The following is a 26,658-nucleotide window of genomic DNA, read 5'->3' as shown; positions in this document are numbered from 1 at the left end:
TGCTGTACTTATTTATTCACTTAGGGGTCCCTGGTCCATCTCTCAATCCATCAAGTGATCCTTGGCCTGTAAAAGGTTGAGGACCCCTGGTCTAGAGCCAAAGGAACATGTGTTTTTTACATGCCTGGTTAAAAGTAAATATATTTTAATTGAGGAATGGTCACATGCTCGACAGAGAGTTTTAGTGAGGTAGGATCGTACACTGCACAGGCTAAAAACACACTGACCCACATATGTGGGTTCAAATTAGTATGGCCTTAATTCATTGTTCAGGTTTACATGCAGTGTAAATGTACAGAATGTACATCTAATACGCTGATTTGTTGCTCAAGAAACATTTATTGTGATTATCAATACTTCATATACTTAACTTTTTGGTTCAGAAGAACAACATTTATTTCCAATCTGAGAAATCTCCTTTGTGCTGTTTCCAGCAGGGGAAATATAAAGACCAAATTAATTTGAATAATAATAATTAAATCTGTTTTCATTTATGAATTAATGTATTATATTTGTTGATTTTCCTAAATGCTTTATCTACTTTAATGGTTAAATTATTGATTTAAGGGCCCTGTCAATGATACTTAAGAAAATCAATATCCGAGATGACACTGAAAGGCATTGGTTGAAAAATTGCTTAAACCCAGTTTTCATTTAACCAGTTGTATTTAGCAATTTATCAACACTGAGTTACATTTGTTTGTCCAGTATGAGAGCTCCTTGAGCACCAAACCAGCATATTAGAGTGATTTCTGAAGAGTAATGGAGTCTGAAACTTCAGTTTTGCCATCACAGGAATAAATTACATTTTTAAATACATTAAAATAGAAATCAGTTATTTTAAATTGTAAAATTATTTTATAATATCACCATTTTCATGTTTTAAATAAATGCAGCCTTAGTGAGCATAAGAGACTTAATTAAAAAACATGAAAAAACTCTTTATTTTTAACAGTAGTATACACATGGATGCAGTGTTATTATGGACATGTTTGTTGTTTAGAAGCTTTAGCTGAAGTTCACTCAAAAAGGACAATTCTGTCATCAAGTTTGGATATTAATTTAAAATAAAAATATGCAATGTAATGTAGAAAAAACAACAACAACTGCAGATGGACAAGAAAGAGGCATACAGACTTTTAAAGAAAGAAAAAAGCATTCTGAGGTACAAATAATTAATTAATCATTCAGTTAATTAACTATGTATTAAGAGGTGACTTAATTCTTCTTAGACCAGCTGTGCGTTTGGCTGAGGCACTGACCCCTTGTGCCCCATGTTCACTTAACCCCTCACTGCCTGCCTTTCTCCTGGTTGATCCCCTCTCATCTTTTAGACAGTGGTGAGCAGATCAAGTGTCAATCACTCCTCTTGGACAGCATTTCTCCTCCCACTAGAGCTCTGTGTCCATTCACTCTGTCAGCAGGGAGCCAGTCTCTGCATGGGTGTATGTAGCTTTCTCACAGAAAAGCCAGATTACAGTGTTTCCAACAGAGTGCTGTGCAGTAAATTATATTTGACGGAATTATGTATTTTGGTACACATTTCATTTTAAAAGTGCTGTTTCTATTTATAACATCACATAAAGTCAGTTAAGGTTACTTAACTGAGTCAGTGAGTTCAGTTGGATGTATTATATTAATATTATTTAAATACTATTACAGTCAAATCAAATTTTTTTTCAGACAGCTTCAACATTTCTCACATTGCGATAGTTTAGAAAATGGTAATAAAATATGACAAGAACTCAGAGTTAAACTGTGCCAGAACAAATTCATGCTTTAAAAGTATGTAATGGATTACAATCAACCAAAATTATTCAGCTGTTAAATTTAAGTACACAATTAGATAATAATTTACATTTATATACCAATTTAGGTCAACCAGTTACCAAGCAATGCTTTATTTTGTTCAGTCTGTGGTGTAAAAAGTTTGCATTAGCAATTAAAGAAAAACACTTAAGCAAAACATGGTCAGGTCAAAGCGTCTGAATAATTTTTGATCCCAAATTTTACTGATAGTCCACTCTATGAAGAATTTTTTGGTATAATATGTCACAGTTCCCTTTATTTTGCTATCCTCACTTACATTTATAAACTATAGTGTCCTGCACCCACTAGTAAAAAAAAACCCAGATTATATCTGGTTTTTGGTTTGACTGTATATTATTTATTAATATTTTGAATTAGCTTTTATATTCATATTTTCACTTGTAATTTTAAAAGTTTTACACTTTTCATCTGCTTTTGTAATTTTTATTAGTTGCCATGTCTATTTAGCTTTATTTTTATTTCAGTGTTAGTTAATTCAGTACTTAAACTTATTTCCGTTAGTTGCCAAAGCAGCATAATTTTTTTTATGAAGTTTTTCAGTTACTGGAAAGTTTTAATAGTTTTAGGTAACATTACCAACACTGGTTGGATGATTTTCGCTGATCAGAATTTGATGCGCGATTGTGTGAAAGCATCATTTCAATGGCATAATTTACCTAAAAATTGAAATGAATGATTTACTCACCCTCATGGCTTTTCAAACCTGAATGACTTTGTTTCATCTCTGAAACATTAAAGAAGATATTTTGAAGAAAGTTAGTATGCAAACAGTTTTGGTGCCCATTAAATATATATTTTTGAGTAAACTATGTTTTAAAAACTTTCTTTTGATTGTAATCGCTGCATATTTAATATGTAGTTTGCATATTCGTGTTGACATTATTTTTCCCTTGTGTCTGCTTTGCTCCAGCAGCTAATGTAAAGTGTGACTGGGAGGGTCTTTGAGCTGTGGGTGTGGTCAGAAGTTTCTGAGTGACAGACAGACAGGCAGGCAGTGTGAGAGGGGAGGGGCAGGGAGTGAGTGGGCGGTCTCTACCTCGTGAGCTGCTGCAGTGTGGGGAGTGTGTCAGTGTGTCGGAGACCTGCAGTTTGGAAGGGTTAGTGAGCAACACACACACAAACAAACTTGCCCACTCAGCACACATGCACACACACACACCTAATCGTGGCACGGGACGCCGCTGGACTCGCTAGAAAATGAATCTAATGAAGGCAAGGACAATCAGCCTGCAGCATGGTGAGTACAGACAACTCTGGAGTTTAGAGGTGCTAATGGCTTTACCTTACGGGGGTTGAGACGGGGGAGGGGTGGGAGACAGGGGGTACTGTTGCTGTTTTACTGAGTTTTACTGTACTGCTGCTGATTGACTGTGTCAACAGTGTGAGAATACACTTTAGCTATAGGGGAACTTCTTTGTGGTGATGTAGTGTGCTTGTTATCCGTGAATAGGACCTTTAGTCAGTGTGTGTTTTTAATGAATAAGTGCTCAGAGTGTGTGTTGGTGGTCTATACTGTCCTTGACGCAGGTAAAGCAGCCAAGGGGAGTGAAACTGTGGAGTCAGCATGAATACGCTCCACTGAGAGCTGACTGCGTGCTGCTGTTTTTCTGTAGGTTTCATAGAGCCGGTTTGACTGTGTCTGTGTGTGACCTCTCTTCATGACTATCGGGGTCTTCCAAATGTGTGTGTGTGTGTGTGCTCAGGCCTGTCACGCCAGCTGTTCTCTGCATTACACTCGTCTCCTTTACATCTCAGTGAGCCTGTAAAGAGGTCAACCATGCAGAGAGGAAGGAAAGTGTGTATGTGTGTACAACACTCTTGTCCTTTCGTTCTCTTAAAGGTGACTGCTGCCCTGAAGGTGAAGAATGAAGGCGATATGTTTCATCTGAAACCATATTTTCTTCATCCTCATCGAGTTTGAAAACACTGACATGTGTGGATTCAATTTAGCCTCATCTTTTGTGTTTGGGTTTGCCGGGTTGATATTGAAAATGAGCCCAGAAGGAAAGAACGGGGGGCGGGAAGAGGGGCAAAATTCTGTGTTTGGAGTTGAAGTACATTGTTATTAGTACACTCATATGCTCATTCTTCACTCCAAACCACAGTTACGCTCCGAGCAGGTTGCGCTGTGCTACATCTGCTGATTGAACCACAAACATTCGTTGCTCTTACGCTTTACGAGAAACTTCCTCTGACCTGGAGTGTATCGTCTCCAAGAGCGCTGCTGGGCTTGTCCTGTGAGCAATCGCTCTGTCCTTGTAATTGAGTGAGCCGGGTACAATTTACAGAGTCAATCTAAACATCCAATCCCCCAAACCGGCCAAGCTGCATATGGTTCAGTTTTTCAGGAAACACTGCAGCTCTGGCTCAGTGATCTGTAGCTCACAATAGCTGTAGAGGTAACTGGAAACAAATGCGTTTAAAAGCAAAATAGCCTCCCGCTCATTCATTCAAGCCCACCACTGCTTGTCAAGATGTCGGAGGCTTAAATTAGGCCCATTTATTGTGTCCTTTTTTGTTTCTCTGGGCGACTTGGCGGTGAGGCGATCTTTAATTCGACCCACCTCGCTGTAGAGACATTTGTCCAAGGGTCACTGGGTTATCTAGTAGTTGTGTTTGAAGAGCAGGTTTACTCAGATGCTTCAGAGAGGTCTGAGGTTTGTCTGTATCTGTTGTCAGGTAGAGAGCTGTTCTTGAGCCTGCTCTGATGTGTTAAACTTTAACCCTTCAGAGTAACACTGCGTGCTTCTAAGATTATGACTATTGACTGAAGAATTTCACCACTCTGTTCTTCAGGAGACTTCATGAGAAAGGCAGCTGCAGGGATTTTTTATGACTAGGGGGTCTCACCAGTAATAACAAACACCTTGTCTATGATATTTAATGTGTAGGCATCTGTTTGTAAATGTGAGGCTACATTTTGCTAGTGGGCAGATTTGAGTCTGATATGTGTGTGTCTGAGAGTATACTTACCATACCTTTAGGGCAGTCTGAAGAAGTCAAATAAATATGACAATACACCCCTTTTAGGAAACACACACACATTCCACCACTATTCAGATGTTTGGGGTTGGCATGATTTTATAAATAAAATAAAACATTTAGGCTCACCACGGTTGAATTTATATGATCAAAAATACAGTAAAATATGTAATATTTTGAATTATTACTATAATTCAAAACAACTGTTTTCTACTTTAATATGTTGAAATGTAACTTATTCCTGTGTAAATCTGAATTTTCAGTAGTCATTACTCCAGTCTTCAGTGTCACATGGGCCTTCAGAAATCATTCTAATACGCTGATTTGTTGCTCAAGAAACATTTATTGTGATTATCAATACTTCATATATTTAACATTTTGGAAAAGGTGATTGAATAGTTCAGAAGAACAACATTTATTAGAAATCTTTTGTAAATGTCTTTACTGTAAATTTTGATCAATGTAATGTGCTCTTGCTTAATAAAATAAAAAGAAATCTAAAAACAAATCTTATAGACTGCAAACTTTGATTTGTGTGTGTGTGTGTGTGTGTGTGTGTGTGTGAAAGAGAGAGATAACAGGAAAGCATATCTCGTGGCATCTCTTTATATTGTTGATGTTGAGGAATGCTCACGATGCTTCTCCTGATCAGACCTGTTCAACACAGAGTATAAAACATGATCACAGCACTCTCTTTCTCGCTCTCTCTTGTTCCCTTCTGATTCTTTTCTGTTTTTTATTCTAGATGTGAACAGAAAACCACTGTTCCCATCATTCCCACAACCAAATAAACAAAATGTCATGTTAGTTCAGCACTCAGATTGTGACATTTGGTTATAGTCAAGTCCATACCAAACCCTGCTAATGTTTGGCTGGATAGTCCTCAATACTGCAAATGCTATTTGGTGGAACAGGTCACATGGGGATTATGGTCTGCTTGCACTAACCAATTAACCTTTATATGTGCTTTACAGGTTCTAAAGTGTGACCTTGCAAGGCCACGCGTTTGTTATGCAGCTAGAGCGCTCTGATGTAGTGATGTGTACAAAGATAGAACATCCAGCACATTTAGGATAGACGGTTTGGTTTTAAATAGTTTTTAGTGTGAATGTTAACAGATGTCTGAGTAAAAGGGAAGCATTTTTAAATGTCATTTGTGATGTAATGGGATTTAGGCAGAGTTCAGGGATGTTGACTAAAGACCTTTAGGGTTAATTTTGTCCTACATGCCTGTAAATCACGGTGCACTGGTCATCTTTGGGACAACCGTTATATAGAGACATAACTCAAGACATGTGGAGTAGCGAGAGGTTACTATATGCAATGCTAAGGGATTTCACAGTTTCCTCCTGCATACACTACTGCATACACAACTGTAATGTATGGGATCAAGCTTTGACTTGTTTCCTTTGAGGCATTGATGCTAATCATCAGTCATTTTCATGCAAATTCATTACCTCACACGCTAAAGTTACAATCTGAGCACAGACTGTCTTCATCCTTTAGTAAATTGTCATGGTAACACTTTACAATAAGGTTCATTAGTTAACATTAGTTAACTACATTAGTTAATATGAACTAAGAATGAACAATACTTCTACAGCATTTATTAATGTTCATTTTAGCATTTACTAATCCATTATTAAAATCACGAGTTGTGCTTGTTAACAGTAGTTAATGCACTGCGAACTAACATGAACAACTCTATTGTTATTAACTAACATCAACAAAGATTAATAGATAGTGTAATAAATGTATTGTTCATTGTTTGTTCATGTTAGTTAATACATTAACTAATGTTAACAAATGACACATTATTGTAAAGTGTTACCATTGTCATCAATGCTAGCTGCATATAGTCTCACTATAAGTAGTCAGACTATAATGTGAAAAACATGACTGATGCATTTTCTTATTCTCTGCAACAAAATAGATTTTTTTTTTTCCATACAGTGAAAGTCAATGGGGTTGACTTTGACTGTAAAGACATTTTTTTTTCCTTTTCAAAATAATTATAGTATGGGCAAAACAGTTGTTGTTGTTGTTGCTGTTGTTTTTCAAGTTATACAGGTTTGAGGAAGTTATATAGGTTAGAGTTATAAAACACATTTAAACGCTTTAAAATACATCTTTTTAATATAAAAAAAAATCAGGCTTTCAAAAGAGTTGACAGCAGATAACAGATCTCTCAAACTGAATATAACTGCCTGAATCAGTGTACTGTTATGCATCTTGTTTGGGTGGCTCTTGCTGCTTCAAGAATGCTGTCACACCCTTTGGGTCTCTCTTCTTTTACATGTTAATCCCAACACACTAGGCAGGAAAGAAAACCGTTCTGTGTGGACCATTTGAGGAGGAAATGACAAAAAGGAGAACCATAAATATAAACATGTGCGCACATTTTAGTGACAACATGTAAACACTCGTGTTTAGGTGAATTCCCACTGTCCTTTTCACCCGGAGACCTATTTTAGCAGAAGCCAGTAGAGTTGTGTCCATAATCACTATGATAACACCGAAAAAAATCTGTCAGACTGCAAGTTTAAACTGAAACGTGCTCATATTATTCACACTGATCTGTTAGCTTGCACAGAAATTTGTTAAATATAATTGCCCTTAGAAGCACACATCTAGGTTCGCTTGAGGTCTAAATTTATAGGATGTGTAGAGGGTAGCTGAATGTGCTAGAAAGGCTGTACTGTGTTGTCATGTGATCTTCCAAATTGTGTTTATCTTCACAGTTGGTGCCCGTTGCTTGTGCCAAAGTCAAACATTGGGACCCCCCCAAATTTATGTAACCCCTTCCACGTGACCTTACACTGTCACATCCTGCTGAGTTCAGCCGCAGACAGTGTCGCCACACAATCCAGCTCTCAGCCAATGGAGTCTTGCTTCACAATAGAAGAGACGAGGACTCAATCCATCAGTGGCAGAAGGCCAAAAGTCAACGTTTTTTTGTGTCTAGCTCATGAATAGGCTTTGATCTCAATGCAGCCGCTCTGAAAGTTGTACACCGTTCTGGAGATTAACCCCAAAGACCCAAGGACTCAGGATTTTGAGTTGTGTGTTTGACTGATTATGTGCCAGTGAGTTTAGATGGAGTCCCATCTACAGGTTTGGATTTCAGGGATAGACTGATTACAATTAGATGGGGTTTATTTTGAAGAGCACTTGAAGCTTAGAAGCTAAGCTGTTACAGGGCCGGCCCTGTAAGTCTTGTCTTTGCGTGCATTTCATTTATACAAATGTGTATAGTTTAGCAACTGCCACTCAGCCATGTCTTTATCCTAAAGTCCCTCTGTTGTATTGCCTACTCATTGGATTGTCAATTTTGTATACCAAGGTTCTTCAAAGAACACCGTTGTATTGCCATAGTAAATGTCCTTAAAACATGTTATTACCCTGAAGTACTGTGCAGTAGCCTTGTGATTTCTTCAAAATTCTCAGTGTTGTAGAATATAGTTACCCATCCCATCCTAACCTGCTGGATCAAGTTTTGTGATTTGACTGCAAAATTGGGAAAGAGCGTCAGATGATAATTTCTCTGTTTTTACTCCCTGGTTGATGTGTTAGCAAAGTGAGACAAACAGAAACACGCACACACACGCACATCAATTGGTCATACTCCACAAAGCCATAAAGTATGACTGTGGGCCCCAAATGGTACTAATGATGCACATTTGATTGTTTTGAGTAGACAGCTGTATATGGATGGAGCCTCTTATGAGTCTTGGCTTCAGGCACACTGTTTACAGCTTGATGCCAGCGCAGTGGCAGTGTGAATCAGAGCGCTGGCCTGACGCCTCTGGGTCAGCATGTGGGCCGTCTAAAGACTGTCACTCTTCAAGCATTCAGAGAACTCTGATGTGATACTCTACACTTCTGTCACCAGAGGGCTGTTTTTCAATACTTCTATATCTGTACGTCAGCACAGCACACAGCTTTATGCAAAATAAGACACTGATTCAGAATGGAAGATAGTTAATTTGAATCAGTTCAGAAGGGACAAACATTTATGGTTCTCAAGCAGTTTTCCCGTTCTGATTTGACCATGTCCTGACCAGATGTAACTTTTTGTCCATTACTTGGTTTGTTACTGCAGAAATGTGCTGAGTAGCTCCACCCACAGCAAACCATCATTAATCCAGCATCATACAACTTTATATAATAAACATTATATATCTGTTCTGATCGGCACAGCATTTAATTTTTCATTTGGACTGGCAAATTTCTTGTCACTGGGAACTTACCACAGTAAATGGTTGTAAAAAAAAAAAAAAAAAAAAAATGCACGTGGGGAGGGTTTGTTGATCTCTTTGAGGGCTGTTTGAACAGTTATGACTTGTGTGAGCATCAGGTTTGATTCCTTGTGGAATGTCAGACAGCTCTCATTTTCTGCCTCACTCACCCCAGGAATGTGATGAGCTCGGTTTTAGCACGGCACCATTTTTTCAGATTTTTCGTAACTTCTCTGGTGTTTCATAACTCAAACTTAAAGTCGTAATTCACTCAAAAAAATAACACTCAAAGTTGTTCAGACCACAGATTTTTGTGTTCCACGTCAGTCATACAGCAACATGTTAGTATCTATCGCTTTAATGCAGATCTTTTATAAACAAGCAGTAGTTGCATGCCAGAATCTTATCCCTGTCTACACAATTATAAATGAAATGTTGCTGACAGCTAGAGTTGAACGTAGTTCCATATTTAGGCCTGCTCTCTAAAATCCTTTCCTGTTCCCTTAAGCAAAATTGTCTCTCTGGGGATCCGTTTTATTGGAAAAATGTCTAACTAGGTACCATTTCTGTAGATAAATATTTCCTGAATGTGTTTTTCTTGCAGTGAGCTATATTTGAGCGCTGGAAGGTGTTCCAGGTAGATCTGACCTCACCAGTGATCTGTGAGTGAGTTCAGCAGCATTGGACAGTCATTTGATGTGGTGACTGGGAGGTGTCATAGTTCAACAGCTGCTTCACCTCTTCAGGAAGTCAGTAGATGGTAGCTAAATGTTCCCTTGTCCGGAACCTTGTTCTTATCAGCCTGCTGATAACGGAGTAAAATGTCTATATTGGGGGTTGGGAGGAGAGAAAGAGAGAGGTTTATACATCTCTTTTGTGTTCATAATTCCCCAATGACGTACCACCATCACATTGTGCCCTGCCAAAGTTTCCACCCTCTAAACCTCTGTGCCACCCTCGTGCACAATAGTCTGGTCACCTGATCAGCTGGGACAGGACAAACACTGGAAATGGAAATATTTGTTCTTTCTTTTTGGTACCTCACATCTCTTTCACTATGTTGCTCTAATGGACAGCTGGTTCATTCTGTCACTTGTGCTGGGGTGAAAGGTCAGGTCCCCAGTGCTTTGCCCTGCCATACGTTGTCTCTCGGAGTCAGTGCGTGTGTGTTTTAGTGTGTGCACACATACATGACCGTGTCTCTTATTACCTTACACATCTGTTAGAGCTCAGCTGCAGTTTGACACAAATGCACTTGAAAGAACAAGGTCACTTTTATTCAACTCATTCAAATTGGCCGACATTTTAATGGATTATGTTATCTCTCTAGTTACGTTATTCCATTTTGTCCCTCTTCGTCAGATGGCAGTTTTTAAGAACAAGCCTGAACATCTCACATTCCTATCATCTATCCAACCACTGCGCTATGCAGTACCTCATTATTGTACACAAGCACAGTATGTAGGTTTAGGTTTAAATGCACTTTTAAAAAGTTTAATTGCAATCCTTCAAATATTCAGTTACACATTTATTCCTATACTTGAATAGACAGATGAAGGCTGCAGCTCAACTATGCAAAAACCCATTGAAGCTCGATTATAACTGCACATGTAAACCTAGATTTTGTTCCACATCACTACTTTTTAAATATTTTTGTGCTTTCATTTCCTTAAAATTTTGTTCTGTTTGGCTTAAACAGTCAAGAGAGGGATTCACTGTTCCCTCGGGACAGATGCAATTGATTTGATTATTCACCAGTAAGAGTGTGACCCATAGAGATGCTTTATTTAAGTAATCTAATAATGTGCAGCCAAAGGCCAAGCTGCCGTCTTAAAAGGGGACAGGCTTGATTTAACAAAGCCGTATGCCATGCACTTTCATGTCATGATTATCATTAGTGAAAAGAGCCTATGCCATAAATAACACTCCTCCTAACAACATCCCTAGACACAGACAGCCACCATTAGACGGTTTGTCACATTCTGGGAAATGGTTCAATTCAGCATGTATGCCAAGATACAAAACAATACAAAGGAACTTTGTGATCAATTGCACATTACACAAAGAATAATTCAATAATGAGAAAGCACACAAAGCCAGTTGTAGTCTGATTAACATGTTGACATGCTGAATTAGGCAGAGCTTCGATCACATTATCTAGGTCTGTTAGTTTGTCTTAAGGTTTCAGACATTTAAAAAAAAAATGAAGCTTTCTTATTTCAAAGCTCTTACATGCATGTTCACTTGTTAATTTAGCAAACAATACTTTCAGCTACCGGGAAGAGTGTCCTAACCATTTCTTATTATTGTCAAAGTTGACAATGGTTGTGCTGCTTATTATTCTTGTGGAAACAGTGATACTTTTTTTTTCAGGAATTGTTAATTAATAGAAAGTTCAAAATTGTAATGCATTATTGCTGAATAAAAATATTGATTTAAAAAACAAATCGTACTGACCCCAAACTATTCCACTGAATTAAGACAGTTTTGTCCCAGAATCACTGCAGAAGATGCTAAAAGACTTTCTGCCAGGGCCTGCATATGAGTGTAATGAAGAACAAGTCCAACCACAAACACTCAGAAAACCACAGAATATCTGCCTGACGAAGTGTGGTACAGCGCACTCACACAAGCTTATGAGGCACAGTGTTTATCCTGTAGGCATGACTACGGAGCTCTGCAGAATGATACCATTGTAGACCCAAATCTCACCAACTTGTCTCACTAATGCCTGAGAGAAAAGACCAAGATGAGTGATTAAAAAAGGGAGAGGAATGAGCGGCTTGTGTGGCCATTCAGATCTGGAGAAAATTAAGCCGTCTGCTGCAGACTAACAGTAAATCCCTCTCTTCTCTCAGAATGGGCCCTTCTTAGAGTCACCCATTCAGCTCACAGAGGAAAAGCCTAAGCTGCTGTTTCTTACCTTTAAAAGGTAAAATGGAGAAGGAATGTGGAATATTTGACTTTCTCTTGGAAATGTTTGCTTTTACACTGTTTGAGACAGGAAGTCTGCATTGATTCCTCTTCCTTCCTTGGTCAACACACTACTGGCACTGTCAGACTCATAAATGAGCATTAGTCATGACGGAGTACATGAACACAGCCTCCTCTAATCAACATCTTTCTGTCATGCCGTTCCACTGTTCGCATGAGTTTAACTAGAGTGGCTCTTGGAAAAATTATATTGCGATTGCTCACGATGATGGGTGGTGTGTGTTACTGTTCGGGTTTAAATGGGGATCCTAATGATGTTATACTTATTCAGCGGAGAGAGGATGCAGGATTTTGTGGGCCTCAAGAGAGCTTTTCCCCAAGCTCCAGACCCTGCTCTTTGATTGATGGCTTCTTGGCATCTCGGTCGGAACTGTTTGAGAGGAAAAGCCCTCTGTCTCTTGCTTTTGATGGCCGTCCTGCTGCCAAACTGTAAAAAAAAAAAAAAGACCTCCACTCATCTCAAATTCTCAAATAACGATGGACAACGTTGAAAATAACGTTTAGAACTCCTGGGTTCTTCCCATTAAAATAATCTTTTTTTCTTCGCGTGAAGAACATTTGAATAATCTAAAGAACATTTTGTGCAGTTGAAAACCGAAATGTTGATGCCAATAAAGAATCTTTATATCTAAGTGTGTAAATGAATCTGAACATACATTAAAAACCAATGAAGATCCCACAACCTGGAATTCATTTACTCTTGAAGAGGGCTGTTAGAATGTATTCTGTACAAGTGGCTCATATATCTGAAATGACTGATGTTGATGAAGAACATTCAGGCATGCAGATGATGTTTAGACCTGGTAAACAACACAGATTCTGGAATTTAGATTTGTGTAATGTAAAATGAGTTGGTCCTTCTAATGAATCTAATGCATCAATGCCACAGTATTTAAGAATGTTTTCAGAGCTGGAGAAACCTGACTAGATAGACCAATGTGTGTTCTTCTAGCTCCAGATATGGATCATTGTATGAGACCAGCATAAAACACTCGTGTGGATCTAAACTTCAAGATGAGAGTCAAAGAATGATCACACTTTCATCCTCTTTGTGTTATTTCAGATGGTTGAAATGTGTGTGGGGGGATCTCAGTTCCCAGGCTGACTGAGTTACAGCTCTGATAACAGTATGGCACAGCCCGGTCGTTGTAAATGAAGACATTTACTTGGCTATATAAATGGGGACATACCACAGAGCAGTGATTCTCTGAGCCATTTCGGCTTCCAGTCATTGTGCAGGACAAAATCGAAGGTCCTAATATCTGAGATGATATGTTCCTCTGGTACCTCTGTTGTAATAAAACAATCTAAAAAATATGAGGGCTTTTCATTGATGTACATCTTTATTTTTAGTGTTCTTTAAATATAATTTTCATTTAAGATATTATCACTTAACCACATTTAATATTATTATATTATTAAATACTTATGAAGACTTATTCTTATTATTAGGCCACTCCTGGAAGTTTGACAAAGGGTTTTTGAGAACAACTGCCATAGACATTCATTGTTTTTATATACTAATTATACAAACTGTAGACAAACCCTAACAGAAGCAGCAGTTAGATTGTAAGACGTGGTGCTTCTACTAACCAGCTTTTGACTTTAAACACAAAGTGTAGTCACATGACATCTTTAATCTCTCAACTTCTGTTTAATGCTGGTGGAATTACAATATTTATCCATAGTGCACCTGTGTGTCTGCTTGGCTCACAGCTGTGTCATGTTGTTTTTCAGTTTGTTCATTCCCACGTTCTTTATCTTTCTTACTCTCAACATAAACATCTTCACTTTAACTCAGGCTTTGCTATTGTTCTCTTATCTTGTATCGGTACAGTCTTACCCCAGATTACTATCTACTCATGTATGCACATATACATAGAGGGGTCTCTGAAGCGGTGTCTGAATGTCTCGTCCATGTCTCCTGCCTGACATGCCTCAGTCACTGGATATGCTAGACTGTACTTTTGATCTTTAGTAACCCAAGTAGTTTTGGGAGGCCCTAAGTGGTACTGTAAGCAATGCATCATGAGGATGTTAGCTGCGTAGAGTTTCTTTCAGGGCAGTTTTGTAGTTTGGGTTGCATTCAGTCAGTAAGATCAATGAGTTTACTGATAATCTACTGGAAATGAGTGATTAAGGAAATAATTGAATAATCCGTTACACAGAGAACAAGAGAGGTAGTTGAGATGGGCCCACATGGTGAGAGTTATGTCTTTACTGTCACTTAATTCATTGTCTCTTAATTACCTCTTCTTCATTAAAACGTAACATTGTGGATTGTGAAATATTCCTGTTAATAATACCCAATGAGAATCCAATGCATAACATACGGCCACACTGAGATTTCAGGTGAATTTACCTGCATGCTAGCCCGGCGAGTACTGACATGATTGTTGGTTGAGATGATAGTGGGAGACTGATGAGATTCAATTATAGTATTTGCAGTGAACGTAATCTTTATTTACAAAGAAACGCTCCAACGTTGATTACGTTGAGCCCGCTTCATTTTTTCAAGATGTTTGTGTTGCAGATGTGATATGACATGCAGTACAAAAGTTGTATGGACTGTACAGACATTTTTTACCATCTCCTTGCATTATTAATGATTGCATTTATGCTGATATTGAATAATCAGCTGTCAGTTGATAAGCTCAATCAATTAAATTTTTAATGGCTATTAACCAGTCACTGACTAAACTGCAAGCTCAACAACAAAATTGTGAATGATAGAGAAGGAAATCATGCTTATGAAGAGCAAATAGACACAGTAAAGTTAGACTAGAAGCCTATTTCTTAAAATGTGGCTGGAGCAGCTGTTATTTTTAGCAGCGTATTGGTTGCTCCCTGCACTGGCTTCAAGAGTCAGGTTTCACCGCCAGTCGCTGTTCTTCTCTAAACGTCTCAGATCAGAATTCTCATGATGGAGACCACCAGGGACACTGATCAGCTGCTTTCAGGACACGTGTGGACACGGTAGAAGAAAAGCTTAGGGTTTTGAGAGACAAGGCCAGGCTTGGGTGATTCACTTCCTGAGCGTGTGTCTATCTGTGTGCCTGTGTTGGACTTAATACCATTTTACTAGATTGATGGGCAGTGCATTGCATTTCATTTAGGATGTAGCTGATCCATAGCCTAACTGAGGTCATCTTGAATTCTCATTTTTCGTATTAGAAACAAAAAATGTTGTCTATTTATGTTAATACTGTTGAGATATAGTTGTAAAGAATTCCTGCCTCTGATTATTTGTATGTTTCTCTACAGGACTCTGAATCTCTGGACAACTGTATTCAGAGCACGCTCTCCGCTCTCTACCCTCCATTTGAAGCCACTGCGGCCACCGTGCTGTGTCAGGTGTTAGACGTGGTTGAGACGAAATACCGTGGAGACGGACTACGCTACATCATTGACTTCCTGGTGCCCGCTAAACACATCCTACAGAGCATTCAACAGGATGCATGCGTGAGTTTCAAAGTTCTCTTTAATTATTTGTTTGTTTATTTATTCATTATTATTTTTTATATATGTTATGTTTTTATTATATCATAAATTTTAAAAAAGTGAAGAAATTAATAAATCTAAACTATCCAAATCCAAACCCCAAATGCCTGATAAAATTCATAGACATGCATTCACTTGTATTCAACAGGATGCATGTGTGACACATTTCCCTTTCATTCTTTTCATTTCCCTTACTCATTGCTTAACTCATTCTGTCATTTATCTTAGTGTAACATTTACAACCATATTGTGTTCATGATTTCTCTTTCAGCCTCTGGTTGTGTTTTGTCATGTCCTATTCTGTCTGTCATGTTTTGTTAGCTGAGCCCCCACTCATCATTAGTCATCATGAGGGTGTACCCAGAACACACACATGTGCATGTTAAAACAAAAGGCACGGCAAGCCTGTTGGTCAGAATGTTTGTGTTAGTGCTTCTTGTTTTGGTTATTTGAGTAGAAGCCCACAGAAGTCCTATCAACGCTGCAGAGCGCTGGGATCTTTCCCAGCCAGATCAGTACAGATACACACACTCACATGCTCTACACAGCTGTCTACACACTCATGTTCTTTACACACGACTTCAGCTGCTGGTCCCTCAGTTACAGTTTTCTTTGTGACGCCCCCATATGCTACACGCACAGCATACTCTACTCCAAGTGACAAGGAGAGGACAGGAAATGATGGATAGATAGGGATCTGGAAATAACAAAAGCCAGGCTCAAACTCACACTACAAAAAAGATCAGCTTAGAATAATATCAATCGAGAGGCCAATTGTAGTCTGGGTAACATCTATACATGCTGAACAAAGCTTGAGTAAAAATCACGTTATCTAGGTCTGTTAGTCTGACTGGTACAGTATCATTTGGACCAGTGTCTTTATATGACATTTTAAAAAGATAGTTTTACTCTGACTGAAATCAAACATTTACAGTGCATGTAAAGACTTTATGACTTCTGATCATTCTGACAATAGAAAGACCTCAGAAATACCAAAGTCCCTTTCAAGGAAAGTCCGTTCACTCGGCAGCCATATTTGCAACGCCTCCAGGCAGCTCAAACAAGACCAAGTCCTATCTAAATGAATGGGGGAATCCTGAAATCTCAAAAACGGCTCGCTGAACTCGTGATTAAATTAAATATTTCAAATCAGCAACAAAATCTGAAATTAACTGCCCCATGAATGTTGTTTCTTATGCTCAAATAGCGTTTAAAAAGCTTATTTTTCAGGTTAGACCAGCCAATGCGCATGCGTAGCTCCAACGTGCTTATGACTGTGCATGCGCATCTGAGGCTGGTCCAGCCTCAGGTTTCTATGGGAACCAGAGCCTCTAACGGCCGCTGCAATGATGCAATGACTTTACCAATCAGCGATTGGCTCTTTCATTTAGAAGGCGGGACTATCCCGCCATATTGCGTGTTGCACTTTCTCCCATTCATAAGTATAGGAGTGAACCGTCTTTGTATTTCTATAGTCTTTGGAAATACCCATCATCAAATACTCATGAATACAGTGTAAGTTGTACTTGGTGACCATTGTATGTCTATGTCTATTATGTGTATATGTTGTACTTTGGAATGTGTTCATTTTCTTCTGTATTTCTTTGGAAAAAAGGGGGAAAAAATTTTAAAAGAAAAGAAAAGAAATACCATCATCCCTGCTCTGCACACTCACACTAAGGAATATATGTGAATATATGTTTCATGAGCTGAAAGACAGCGCCGGAGGACAGCTGGAATGGTTCCAGTGTGCACCTGAAAAAAGACCCTTTAATAGGACCCCTACCGTTTTATTTATACCCCCTTTTAAGGTCTCAGTTTTTGTAGTGTGTGTGTGTGTGTGTGCGTCAATGTGCATTTATGCTCTCGTGAACCCTGTGGGAACAGCGGCTGCTCGCTGCACCTGGGGTCAGTGGAGTATCTCCAGGTCTCTTCCTCCATGGTGGGGCCTGCAGCTTCAAGGTGAATGAGGATATAATAATGGGAAACAAAAGCTTAAACTGAGAGGTCTGTGAATAAAAAGCCCTTTCACCCCCCTTACCTTTGGCACAAGGACACCCAACCCTCCTTCCTCCCTTTCCCTGCTCTGCCTTTCAATGGAAACGAGTCATTTTCAGCCTACCGTAGTCAATTTAAGCAGAATATTCATTTCATCGCCGATATATCCAAAAGCACGTTTGCATCAAGTTACACAGAGTGGGTCAGTATTATAGTCTGTGACATGACTGTCAAGGCATATAGGAAGAAACCCACTGAATTATGCAGTTGTTTCGGGGTCTCCAAGGCTATTTCTAATTCTTTAGTGTCACTTCCGCTGTAGTAAACTTTGCAAGCAGAATTCATTCAAATGAATGAAACAGGGTACAGAGTGACTACAGGGCTCTATCTCTCTCTGAAATTACAATAAAAGGACTTATTGTGCAAACTGTCTCATTGAATCATCTAGAAGCATCCGGATTCAGCAAGAAAGAATCTCTCATAATCCCTGTCCACTTTAAGTCCCTTTGATCTTAGCTTTATTATTCCCTGTGCTGCATTAATAAAATGGCATGGTATATGCCATGGTAAACGTGGCAGAATGTTGCATTAATTTAATTTATTACGTATATTCTACTTTTTGCAATACATATTTTTCCTTAAAATCCCCACTGAGCAAGCCAAAGTCAACTGTGGCAGTTGGTTGTTACCAGTAGTTTCCCATGAGAGACAAGCCTGTTATCTTATATCATGTCTTATCTTCATGTTTTAAAGGCCTGAAAATTATATGTGCCAAATATAATAGTCTAACTGGATGACCCATTGACAGAACCCTGCCTCTAACTCTAGCTTTGCTAGATTTTTTTTAATAGCAGTATATTAAAATTTGGAATGTATTTTTTAAGATAACTGAAATGTGTCCAGCAAGTCTTTCTATGTAATTTATCACCAGTTAAATGAACAATTATTGGTGGCCTGACTCCTGATTTCCTCTCTCTTTTCTCTGCAGTTCCCATACTGTGGTTTCCTGTTTCGTCATGAGGGCTGGCCGCTGTGTGTCCATGAGAAGGTCATAATTCAGCTCTCATCTTTGGACTGGCGTGTGTTACGGCCCAGCGACTTCTACTTACAGGTGACGCCATCGCCCAAAAGCCCCCCACGCATCACGGTGAAGTGTCTGGCAACTAGTGGGCAGCATGTGGAGGAGCTGGACGTGCCAGAGCTAGCATACACCTCTTTATTCACAATGGATTGGCTGGACTCCATCAACCGGGAGAGGAGTGTGGTCAGAAAAGCCACCCTGGAACACTGTCTTTTATCAGCGGATAATGATATTTTTAGGGTACCGTGGGAGGATATTGTTCACCCGGAGTTTATCAGCAGGCCCCCAAAAGTTACAGAAGTAGCTGAAAGTAGAGGGGTGGTCAAGGAAGTTGCCAACAGAGAGGAAAGGGACTCAGACGTAGATCAAGAAGACAACCCTGAGGATATACAATGTAGGATTTTTATTGACACTTCCACGGACCAATCGGGGGAGATGGACTGTCAGAGCAAGGGGGTTAAGCTCCTTCCTGCTCTCAGTGAGATCAGTAAAGATAGCAGTGGACAGAGCTCTAGCAGCACGGCAGAGGATTCGGAGGGAGAGTATGTGGAGCTAGCTGATATCTCCTTACCACGCTTTTCCCCACAGAAGGGCTCTCTCACTCAAGCCATTAGCATGAACTACAGAAATCTACATAAACCACAGACTTCTACTCAGCCTAAAGCCAAACCAGAGCAGAGTTTTTTGAAGAATGGCGCATGCTCACAGAGCATGGTGTGTGCTATGCTGATTGAGGAAAACCTGAGTGATACCTACCAGCCTGTGATTTTAACCCCCACTGCACCTGCAGAGGCAGAACGTCAACTACAGCAGGTGGATGGGTCTGAGCGCACCTGTGCTGCAGGTACAGCCTCCCGTGACAGTGTGTCTGAGCATGAGTCTGAGAGAGAGTTTGTGTCTCAAAACTCTGACTGTGATACTGCTCCACTTTCTGATACATCAACATGTAACACATCACAACCAGACAACAATCTAGTCAGCATATTACAAACAGACAATAAACCAATCAATACATCACAACTAGACAGCAATCTATTCAGCACATTACAACCAGACAGTAAACCAGTCAACACATCACAACTAGTCAACGAGCCAGTAAAGACACCACTATCAGACATTAAACCAGTAAGCACATCTCAGCAAGACAACAAACTAGTCAGTGCATCACAACCTGACAGCAAACCAGTTGGCAGAGCACAACTAGTCAGTGAGCCAGTCAGGACATTGCATCCAGACGTTGAACCAGTAAGCATTGGTCAGCTAGAGAACAGTCTAGCTAGCACGGCACAATCAGACAGCAAACCGGTCAGCATGTCACAACTAGTTAATGAGCCAGTCAAGACTTCACAACCAGACGTTGAACCAGTAAGCATATCTCAACCAGACCTTAAACCACTAAACATATCTCAACTAGACAACAAACTAGTCAAGACATCACAACCAGACCATAAACCAGTAAGTATATCTCAACTAGACAACAAACCAGTCAACACATCACAACTAGACAATGAGCCAATCGAGACAACACAAACAGACATTAAACCAGTAAGCACATCTCAACTAGACAACATACTAGTCAGCACATCTCAACCAGAGAGCAAACCAGTCAACACATCACAACTAGACAATGAGCCAATCAAGATATCACAACCAGTGATCAAACCAGTAAGCACATCTCAGCTAAACAACAATCTAGTCAGCACATCACAACCAGATAACCAACCATTGCACACATCACAACTAGAATGTGAACTAGTTAGTATATCTTTACCAGATAGCAAACCACTCAATGCATCACATCTGTACAGCATGCCACCAAGTAAATCACAAACAGACAGCCAAACAGTTCACGTGGAGCAACAAGACAGTGAAGTAACTAGTATATCACAACCAGAGAATGACATGTTGTCTTGTACTTTAGAGAGGGAAAACTCAGAACAAGTTTCTCCGGCTAAAATTGAACTTGTTGTGTTTGATCCTGCTGCAGAAGCAGAAGTCGTATTTGAATCTAAGCAGGTCCAAGGTGATCATGGCCTGGACGGCTGTTGTGATTTGCAGAATTGCAAAGTGTTGGTTTCTGAACCTCTAACTGTCAGTGTGTCTTTACAAAAACAGACTGAGCAAACAGAGCACAGCCCATGTCAGATACACAAACACATCCAAACACCACCTGAGCAAGTGCATGATCTTTTTGCGACAAAAGAAGACCATCAAGCATTTTGTAACAGTAGCCATGACAAGAATGAATCTGATGGCGATTATAGTTTGAGTGCAGAGGAAGAAAGTGGGCCTGTTTCGGCTGCTCCGCAAAGCGAACAGGTAACTTTGGCCTCCGTCACCACAGAGCCTGAGGGGGATCCAGTTACACTCATTTCACAGGGTCAGGTGAGGACAGAGTCCCACGAGAACAGAAACAGCGAGACTGAGGTGGAACTCCAGACAAAAGAAGCACATGCAGAAAGAGAAGTAGTGAGAAATTTACCTCGTAAGGAGGAAGAAACAGTAGAAAAGAAAAGCATTGGAGTGACAGAAAGCAAGACAGAGAATGATATAGTAGCAGTTTGTAAGGCAGAGGAAGTTGAGACTGCTCAAACAGGTCTGGTAGATGCCACACCCAAGTCTGATTCCAACGTTCAAGTTCAGGAGGAGGGCAGCTCCTCTGTAGGAACAGATGAGAAGAAACAAACCGATGTTGAAGTGAAGGGGTGGAGGAAGAGGAGACCAAGGGCATTACTGTGAGTGAGCAAGAGGCCATAGTGACCAGCTATTCTGAAAATAGAGTCGAGGCAGCATGCAATCAAGTCCTTGATCCAGACGCAGATGTGCTGAACACAAATGGACACATGCACACTCAGGACACACCTACCACCGAAGAAGAAGGGCAAAATACAAAGGAGGAGGAGGAGGAGAGAAAGGGGGAAAAGGAGGAGAGGCAAGAGAATGAGGTTACTTCCTCTGTGAATGGCTCTCCAGCAGGGCATCAGCAGCAAGCAGACATGGAGACTCATTACCATCAGCAGGAAGAGCAAGGTAGAGTCATCTTTACCAAAGTCCATCCCGCTCACCTTTACTTTATCCACATGCTTTTTTCTCCTCCCACTCTTTCCCCTCCATTTCCTATTTTACCTCCATCCCTGTTTCTTCATCTTAACAGATGCATCTAAGCTTGTATCTGCTTCAGATGCATCTAAAGACTTCCTCTGCTGATGAAGAAGAACCTGCTTCTCTTCATTCTCTTTTATTTATCCACTCCATTCATAACCTGCTTTCACAGCTTTATCTTCTTCCTCACATTTTATCAGTATATTTTAATGTTGATCATTATAATCCCCTCTTTTATTCACTTTTAGCTCATGTAATGGTGTTTCACGCATGAATTGTGTTCGAATTCCCAAACCGTCTCTGTGGTTTGCAGCAGTTGTTCACTATGAGTCATTTTTTCATCATTCATCCATTGCCGTGTCCACCTAGTATATTTACTCTAGATTAGCAGACTAGCTGCGGCGTTTCGACATTCAGGCCTCTGACAAGTAATAAATGGCTCTCAAATGGCCCGTGCTATGGCCTGATAGAGCTCCTTTTCTCTTTAAGCTGAAAGAAAAGCGTGGGAGGCTCTGGTTTTACTTAGACTTTACAAGGACTGGCTTCGTAGCAGGTCATATTCCGGCCTCTAGACAGTTTGTTTTCAAATTTAGACACACATTAATTCCACTGAACACCGTCCAAGATAGGCGCCGTTTCACATCTGACCTGCTAAAGGAAACAGCTGAAGAGAAGCCTGGGTCATGTGCAGGATTTCTGCTTTGTGTACTTTAGCAACTCAATCCTGATTTCGTTTAGATGAATCTATTTTTAGACATTGGTTGAGCAGAGGGTTTTTGTGTGATCAGGAGCTGCTTGTCTGAACATACATAATGCATTTGATCTGCTTTTTATGATGCCCCTTTCACGAATAGCAAGTTTGTTCCCACAACTTATTCTTTTGTTCCTCATTTCAAGTTCAGCGAGGCTATGTTGTACTAATTAGTTCTCACAATATATTAAAGTGTATTATTTAAGTAGTACAACAAATTAACAAGATGTGGGAGTGAATTCTTAATATATGGCCAAATCATTATTTTTTCACCCGTGCATCATGTCCAGGGCACCATAGCTTTTTTAATTAGTCCTCCACATTGTGAGCTTCTGCACAGGTTGCTGTCAGTGTCCCACCCTTTCTTCCTCTTCATCCAGAGGATTTGGTTGCCAGGATGTGCTCACCTGGCTCAGGTGTGCTACAGGTGTGAAGAAAGATATATGAGATGAGGTGAGGTGGGTGGGTGGGCCTGAACACAATCCCTGCTGTGGGACCTCTGAAATTGCAGGGGGTAAGCAGAGGGGGATGTTTAAGTGTGTGTGTTTGAGGGTTATAGATGGAGTGTTTAAATAATGGAGAACGGGTGGGGGTTACACTGCTTTGAAGACAAGAACAGCAGAACGAAGAAATGATGGTGTGTTTGTTGTGGTAGTTTGACTATGATAGATCTGATTCTTTCTCTCTTAGTGGGTGGTTCACAAACCCTAAACATTTTTTGACTTTTAGTACAGCAGTGTGTCTATTCACACAAAGAAGTAAGCTTATCTACTATTTTTTCATTTATTCTTTTCATCATTTATAAATTTTTCAGAGGATTTCAGGTGTTATTTCTTTTAATCCACTGTTTCAAGTGAATAGGATTCACTGGAAATTGAAAAGTTAACTTCAAATGTTCAGTGTCAGCAGTTTGCTATGAATGTAGCTTGTGTATTTTTAGTTCTGAAAGGAAAATTATCTTTGGACAATGCTTCTCTAAGATCTATAAAACCTCTTGAAAAGCACTACAGACTTTAATGAGAATTCAGTCTGTGAAAGAGAGCGCTGATGAGCTGGGCAGATGGAACATGCACACACACACTCACGCATATGTTTACAAACTGACTAAAGAGCTAGATAGTACGGATAAGATCCATAAAATTTCCAAAAGTGAGCAATGTTTGATATGTGACTTCTTGTCCAGACCATGCATTAACTGATGTGTGATCTTTACAACAGACACATGTACACACATTCATTTGGCAGCATGTAATTGCAGTTATTCTGTTACAATAAAAATAATGAATGTGTCTGCCGTATGGAAATATATTCAGTATAAATAGCATCTTTTAGAGTTGTCCCTAACGGTCTGACTGTTCAGTGTCCATAGCCACATCAGAAAGAAAATAAAATCAGATAGAAAGGAAAAGAAATGCATGAAGAATAAAGGCTGAGGACATGGCCCATGGCCAGACTGAACTCCAGACTCTGGTGAGAGAGTGTGAAGCCAAGACCCTCTGTCTGGGGCAGCACTCAGCTCCTCAGGGGGCTCATACGCTCGACTTCCTCAATGTGAGCATTCTCTGGCGAGGAGGATGTTGGGTAGACAAGGAGACAAAGAGAAAGCAAAGAGAAAGTGGGGGTAAAAAGTGGATTTTTTTTCTTATTTGTCAAATTTATTGTAGCTTTTACCTAACTGAAGAAGTACATTCCATTATGTTTAGATTTCCTTCCTCAGAAGCTCACTTCAGCTGTTCCAGCTCAAATCCCTTCTGAAATATAGCAATCTCAGCCAGATTATGCTTCAGAGCAATTTATACTTGTTTTCCCTGTCCTTGTGCAAGCTGTTTTACGACTCCTGGAATTCCCAGGACTCCATCTCATCTGTTTTTGATCTCAGTATCTATTTTCTGCACAGCAGCAGCAGTGCGTGGTAGTGTAGCGAAGAAAAACTTTAGCTTTATGACTGTCAGAAGCTGATCTCCATTTATCTCTGAGCCCTATCGTGCGCTCAGGTCAGAGATCCAAGCCGCCCTATGGGTCAGTCCACAGGATGATACCTGGAATGCTTCAAATTAGCTAGTATGTTTGTGTGATTTGAAGGCCAAGTTGCATGATGGTACAGATCTCTTGAATGATTCAGACATCAAATACATTTAACAGTCACTGTTTGCCACCTACTGGCATTAATTACTCATTTTGATCACGGCTGCTGCAACATCCAAGTCTATATCCGGATTAAAAACTTTTCTCCCAATACTTCCGTTATTATTTAATGTTTGCAACACAGAAATGTAGCCCACTGTGTAAGTAGACTGTTTGTGCAGACTGTTTGAAACATAAAGCTTAGGCTAAGATGAGCGCTGCTCTCTCTGCATCAGCGGCTGCGTGAAAGGAGGTTTAAAATTTAAACTTTAAATATTTTCCAGTGTGATTGTGTTTTCAAAGGTTTAATAGACATAGCGGAATCACCGTCATTCAGGAATAAGATCACATGTGTTTTAATCGAGATAGCAATCTTTTAATGATTAATACATATGAGCTTATAGCCTATGCTTTTTTTGTCATATTTGTACCAGTCTTCAAAAGTAACCGGGGCTCAGGCCTGGGCGGCCCCCCTGCTTCCACGACCCATGTCTACAATGATAAAACAGATAGTAGATTGACTATTGTCAACATTTTATACTGACTTGCAATGGGTTTCTGTGTTTACATTTTAGGTGTTTGTGTTGAAATTACCTTTTTTTTTTTTATATTCCAGCATCCAGTCAGGAAGTAGACAGCATTGTTTCTCACCTGTCTGCTAAAACCCAAAGTGAAGACCCCTCAGCAGTTCCTTCACCACTGCCGCCCATCTCCCAGAAGACCCAGCCTGTCCAGAGTGAGGCTCATGACATCAATCCTGATGTCCTGAGCTCAGGAGTGCTGTGTCTGCCTGGTGAGGATCTTCATTTAATGCTATTAATGTGGTCCTTCCATCAATTTGATCCAAAAGCTCATGTTTTGAAAAACATTTTAGGAACAAGAGATAAATCGGGCCATGCCCTTGTGACAGTGACCATGAGAAACACTATCTGGTTGAATCCGCACTGCAATAGCGGAGAGCTGGTGCGGATCATGGTCTACTTCTTCAGTACACTCAGGTAAACTACATTTCTGCTTCTAATCAAGGCACACACTTCCATTCAAAGGTTTGTAGTATAGTAAAAACAATTGTGAAATATTACAGCATAATGACTTTTCTAATTGTCATTTTTCTAATAGTAAAATGGATTTTTTAGGATTCTTTGATGAATAGAAATGTCAAAAGAACAGCATTTATTTGAATTTTTTTACTGGCACTTTTGATCAACCTGAGGTGTCCTTATTAAATAAAAGTATTAATTTCTTCCCAAAGAAATTCAAATCTTACTGACCCCAAACTTTTGATCGGTTGTGTAGGTGTTTTCTCTCCAATGTATTAGACAACAGACTTTCTACTTTTATCAACCTGTACTGTTTTTGTATTTAGAGTAACACAATTGTATGTGTGATTTATTTACCCAGTCTTCATAAAACATGTGACCTTAATTTGTCACACAGGAAGGAAGTTAGTGCTTTGGGACTGACTGTCCTGGTGGATGCCCGCAGGTTTTCTCCCGTCCCCGCCCTCTTTAAATCCTTCAACATCCTCCAGGTAAGAACACCCTGACAGTATGATTTGCGATAATGCACACATATACAGTCTGCCATCCGTTCATAACCTCCAGAGAATCCTACACACAGAGAACGGTCAAATACCGTTCACATCCCCAAGGCGTTTCCTTTCCCATACTTGCTTCAAAACAAAATGGAATGCAAACTTGCCTTGAATCCTGATATTTAACTTCAACCAGACATCTGCTACTGAGGAATTCAGAAGACCGCTTACTAAACTAAAGCAAAGATTTGAGAAAATTTTCCATAGACAGAATCAGTCATTTTTGGCTAAACAAGGCAGATAAAAACAGCACATCATAAATATTAACTGTGATTTACCAGCTGTGGAAATAAATAGTTGCATTCAGAAACAATTACACAATAGGACATACTCGCACGAGAGTAAGAGAGAGAGGGAGGAGGGTTTGGTTTTCCTTTGCTCATCTGGGATTGGTTATTTTACAGAATACATCAACTTTTGACATGAAGAGCCTGGATTCTTGCTTGTCAGTGGTTAATTACTT

The 26,658-nt window shown here is 39.7% G+C and overlaps 1 protein-coding gene across 1 annotated transcript in view; it reads left to right on the top strand.

Moving 5' to 3' along the window:
- The window catches only part of plekhg4 (pleckstrin homology domain containing, family G (with RhoGef domain) member 4), a 91,549-nt gene that overhangs the window by 21,709 nt on the left and 43,182 nt on the right, over positions 1–26,658 (top strand). The window contains 6 exon segments of the mRNA XM_058781663.1: positions 15,309–15,506; positions 18,532–21,358; positions 21,361–21,654; positions 25,218–25,394; positions 25,476–25,599; positions 26,039–26,132. Of these exon segments, the coding sequence (XP_058637646.1) occupies positions 15,309–15,506; positions 18,532–21,358; positions 21,361–21,654; positions 25,218–25,394; positions 25,476–25,599; positions 26,039–26,132 (3,714 nt within the window).

The sequence above is a fragment of the Onychostoma macrolepis genome, chromosome 07 (assembly GCF_012432095.1).
Source record: "Onychostoma macrolepis isolate SWU-2019 chromosome 07, ASM1243209v1, whole genome shotgun sequence".
Classification (NCBI taxonomy): domain Eukaryota; kingdom Metazoa; phylum Chordata; class Actinopteri; order Cypriniformes; family Cyprinidae; genus Onychostoma; species Onychostoma macrolepis.
Note: the sequence above shows the minus strand (reverse complement) of the source record. Positions and strands in the feature narration are given on the sequence as shown.